This window comes from Neolamprologus multifasciatus, chromosome 18, assembly GCF_963576455.1.
Source record: "Neolamprologus multifasciatus chromosome 18, fNeoMul1.2, whole genome shotgun sequence".
Classification (NCBI taxonomy): Eukaryota; Metazoa; Chordata; class Actinopteri; order Cichliformes; family Cichlidae; genus Neolamprologus; species Neolamprologus multifasciatus.
In genome coordinates this window covers 28,270,883-28,274,768 of record NC_140456.1, presented here as the reverse complement: position 1 = coordinate 28,274,768, position 3,886 = coordinate 28,270,883, and the positions used below count along the sequence as shown (strand labels likewise).

The 3,886-nt window shown below is 52.0% G+C and overlaps 1 protein-coding gene across 2 annotated transcripts; it reads right to left on the bottom strand.

The window, feature by feature from the left end:
• Positions 1 to 1,249: 1,249 nt before the first annotated feature.
• LOC146498267 (kinesin-like protein KIF1B) lies at positions 1,250 to 2,358 on the bottom strand. Of its 2 annotated transcripts, none has more exons than XM_085140188.1 (3): positions 2,093 to 2,358; positions 1,674 to 1,866; positions 1,250 to 1,498 (listed from the first exon to the last, which is right to left on the bottom strand). In XM_085140188.1, the coding sequence occupies exons 1-3, from the start codon at positions 2,182 to 2,184 to the stop codon at positions 1,265 to 1,267; spliced, it is 519 nt and encodes a 172-aa protein (XP_084996314.1). In that variant the 5' UTR covers positions 2,185 to 2,358; the 3' UTR covers positions 1,250 to 1,264. The 2 variants fall into 2 exon arrangements, with proteins under 2 accessions (XP_084996314.1, XP_084996315.1); XM_085140189.1 differs by having other exon boundaries at positions 1,710 to 1,866; positions 2,093 to 2,357.
• Between the last annotated feature and the right edge of the window lie 1,528 nt (positions 2,359 to 3,886).

Genomic DNA, 3,886 nt, shown 5'->3' with positions numbered 1-3,886 from the left:
TAGCAAATATTTTCATGGGGTAGTATCAGAAATAAGACCTTTGAATATGTAGTCCCTTTAACTTCTTTCCTTCTATTAAACCATTCATTCATTCTTTTTCCTTACGTCCTTCTAACCTTTTCACTGTGTTTTCTTTGCGTCTTTACAACAAGAGTGTAAAGTTAATAGCAGTAAATGTCAAGGCTTTCTGATTCTCAGTGAGATAGAGCGAGCTAGAGGAGCAGAGAGGGATGTGTTAAATGAGGGTTAACTACCACACTCATCCCAGAACAGACTGCATGTACAAATCAAGTTCTCTCCTTAGTTCGTTTTCATCCTCCTAGTCCTCCTCCTCATCTCCTTGTAACCCTGTTAGTGAGTCAGTATTTTACTGACTCACTAACTGACTGGCACTATCGGGGGTTTAGAGGCGGCGTATGTACACAGATTGAGGAGGATCTAAGTATGACGTGGATGACAGAGGAAATTGGGTGTGGCCCTCCTGTCAAAGTTCATTCCCACTTTGAGTTTTTGTTTCAGAGACGGTTCAGCCTGATGCAAATTCACTGCGAGAAGAAAAATACCCTATAAATCTATTAGCAGCTATAGTTTAGGTAGCAGAGCGTAAACTAACACGTCACTTGGAGATATCTGTAGATTTTTCCTTCATGGTTTCAAATGTAAGCTGGTTGATTTGGTTCATTTTTGTTTTTTGTTTGAAACTGAGCAAACCTGGTTTTCTCCTGAGGACTGCTGCAGGTATCATGCGAGCATGTTAATTTAATAAAAAACCAACAGCAAAAACCCCCAAAATAGAATGAAACTCATTTCAGGAGACAAATAAAACTGATAGAGACATTTTTTTGTACAGATGATTGGCAAACGGAACGTTTCTAAAGAGTCGTGCACACACAAGTAGACTACTACAACATGCTACTTAGTTAGGGGAGTTTGGGAATGACAACCAAGCGGAACAAAATTAGACCCAAACATTGTCATCGAAACAAAAACACAAAAAGCTGAGGAGAGGGAATAGAGAGGAGGAAAGCTAAGTTGGCAGCGGGGTTGCTGGAGGGAAGCAGGGAGGCAAAAGTTCTGTGGAACTTAAACGTTTGAGTCACATGAAAAGAGACTTAAGCCACAAGTCTACTTACAAGAGAAAACCATCAAGAATCACAATGATTAATACGTTTTAACACTTGGTATTTTCAAAGGCTTTTCATAAAGGATGGAAGCGGTGGTTTTCCCGCGTACCGCTCCGCCCGCTCAGTTCTTCCTTGCCAACTTAGATCTGTGGGGAGAGTTTTACGTTGTGAGGAGCAGGGGATTTTTTTGAAGGGTGCAGAAGCTGTACGTTTGACTGTGGTGTGAGAGGTGCGTGTGTGTCTGTGTGTGTGTACCTTATTGTTCCTGCTAGCAGAAGATTAAAGGCGGACAGCCAGTCGTTCATGTCATTCTCGTTGTTGGCCTGCAGGAGGATGCCTCCATGTTTTGTGCACACTGCAAATGTGTTGGGCGTCTGAAACGAAAACATCACATTATATTTATGTTCATTCAAATGATAAATCCCAGTCCATTTGCCATTTCATCAATCAATGTGTCCAAAACTGGCCAACGTGCACCAAAACAATTTGAATGAATTCTCATTAAAGACAAGCGTGTTACATCCAGCCTTTCTCTATCCTGCCTCAAACCTTAAGCATGGCCTGCTGGTCTTCGCTGTATTCCACCTGTGCTGTGGAGAGGTTGAGGACGCCTCGCTCCACGGGGTCCTGGTCGCTGTTGTAGATGAAGACGTAGGGCCGGCGAACAACCACAAAATGCTTCACCCATGAGTTAGAGCGAGGCTCCATGAAGCTTAGAAAACCCTTCTTGGACACAACAGATCTGAAAAGAAGTGATTTTATTCATTTATTTATTTTTTAAGAGAGCGCTTGTTTTTCTGAGGAAGAAGCAGAGTTGGTTTGTTTCCAGCTGAAATCATCCAGGCTCAGGAATTTGAATCAATCGACATCATTTCTGCTTGAACTAGAGAACATGAGTGTCGACTTACATTTGGTCTGTGAGACACATGTCTTAGTGACAGTATTTAGGTTAATATGGCATTACTCACCCTGGTCGCATTTCTTCAATATCAGGCACCAAGTTGAGGAACTCGTTCTTTGCAGCCCGCGCAAGGTAGGAGGTCTCCAGAGTGGGAACCATCTGGAAGTTTTCATAGTCTGAGCAGGAGGGACTGGAGGCTGGAGGCTCCCTATACTGGTATTCTAAACAGTACTTAGCCGAAACCCAAAGACTGCTTGGTTGAGTTAACTTCCTGAACTATCTACAACATATGGTGGAAACCTGAAATTAAGACAGAGCAGAGTAGAGGTAAAACATGACCATTACTGAATATTAAAAATAATAAATGACAGATTTAGTGATATTTTCATAAACTATTTATTTACCACATCAATAAACAGCATGGCAGGGCAAAATATGTTTTCTAACATGGCAACCTTTTAAAAGTGTGTGGCAGGAATAAGGCACGGCGGGTCCAGGGATCAGCGTTTTGTGTCATTTTATTTACAACACCTCACACACACACCCCCACCACAGGACCCAGTACGATATTTAAGTCGGCGGGGCGTGATTGCGGATGCCGTACAGGTGCGCCCGCCTCCTCTGCACGGCAGCGCAGGCCACGCCCCGCCACACACCCCCATCGCCCGACTGAGGCCGGGAATCATCCGGCCGAACCTACTCCCCCCACCGCGAGCAGGAGAGGGGATCAGCCCGGACCGTCGGCGCCCCCGGGCCCTGGCCAAGCGACGGGGAGTTGTGAGCTCAGGTGGCCGCCCGCGAACCCAGCAGCGTCGGCGAAGCTGGTCCGGAGGTCGGCCGCGTGGCAGGTGGACGCAGCGCGGTCGGCACGGACGTGCGCCCCGGCTCGCAGGCGGCTGGGCAGTTGTCCGGCAGGCACCGGCCTCTGGTGGAGGTGAGGCCGCTCTGCTCACCCCGCCGACCTCGGGCTTCGGTGGCGCGGACTCCCCTAGCACAGGCCCCTCCGACTTATCCCGCGGCTTCTCCGCCCCGCCCGGTGGGAGCGGCTCCTCGGGCGCCGCCTCCGGTGTCGTCTCTCCCGGCTGGAGCGGCTCCTCCGGTGCCGTCTCTCCCGGCTGGAGCGGCTCCTCCGGTGCCGTCTCTCCCGGCTGGAGCGGCTCCTCCGGTGCCGTCTCTCCCGGCTGGAGCGGCTCCTCCGGCGCCGTCTCTCCCGGCTGGAGCGGCTCCTCCGGTGCCGTCTCTCCCGGCTGGAGCGGCTCCTCGGGCGCCGCCTCCGGTGCCGCCGCCGCCGCCTCAAGCAGCCCCTCGCGTGGCTCCTCTCCCTCCAGCCGGCGCAGACCCTCGCCCGCCTCGTCCTCCGCCTCCGATTGGAGCGGCTCCTCCACCGCTCCCGGCAGGAGCAGCCCTTCACCCGGCTGTTCCTCCTCCTCCGGCAGGCTCGGACCCCCGCGTGACTCGTCCACCACCTCCGGCTGCCGAGGTGCCTCCACCGCTTTACCACCGTCAGTATACCCCGGTGGGGGTGGCGGCGTCGAGGTCGCCCAGGCCTGGAGCAGCGCTGCCAGCTCCGCCATCTTCCCCAGGTGGCGTTCGCTCTCCTTCTGCAGCTCGTCCTGTTGGCGACGCACCTCCGCCACCTGCTCCCGCTGGGTGGCCGCTAATTCGGCCACCATCTGGGCCAGCTCCTCCGTTCCATGGCCCCGGTAAGGACCTGCCATGCCGCCTCCTGGGTTTCGGCACCACTGTGGCAGGAATAAGGCACGGCGGGTCCAGGGATCAGCGTTTTGTGTCATTTTATTTACAACACCTCACACACACACCCCCACCACAGGACCCAGTACGATATTTAAGTCGGCGGGGC

What these genes read in the sequence shown, in the direction of transcription:
- LOC146498267 (XM_085140188.1), bottom strand. Translation starts at nt 2,184, where the DNA reads ATGGTTCCCACTCTGGAGACCTCCTACCTTGCGCGGGCTGCAAAGAAC. An exon ending in ATTGAAGAAATGCGACCAGG is followed by an intron (nt 1,867 to 2,092) that starts GTGAGTAATGCC and finishes ACTTCTTTTCAG; the next exon opens with ATCTGTTGTGTCCAAGAAGG. An exon ending in ACCAGCAGGCCATGCTTAAG is followed by an intron (nt 1,499 to 1,673) that starts GTTTGAGGCAGG and finishes TTTTCGTTTCAG; the next exon opens with ACGCCCAACACATTTGCAGT.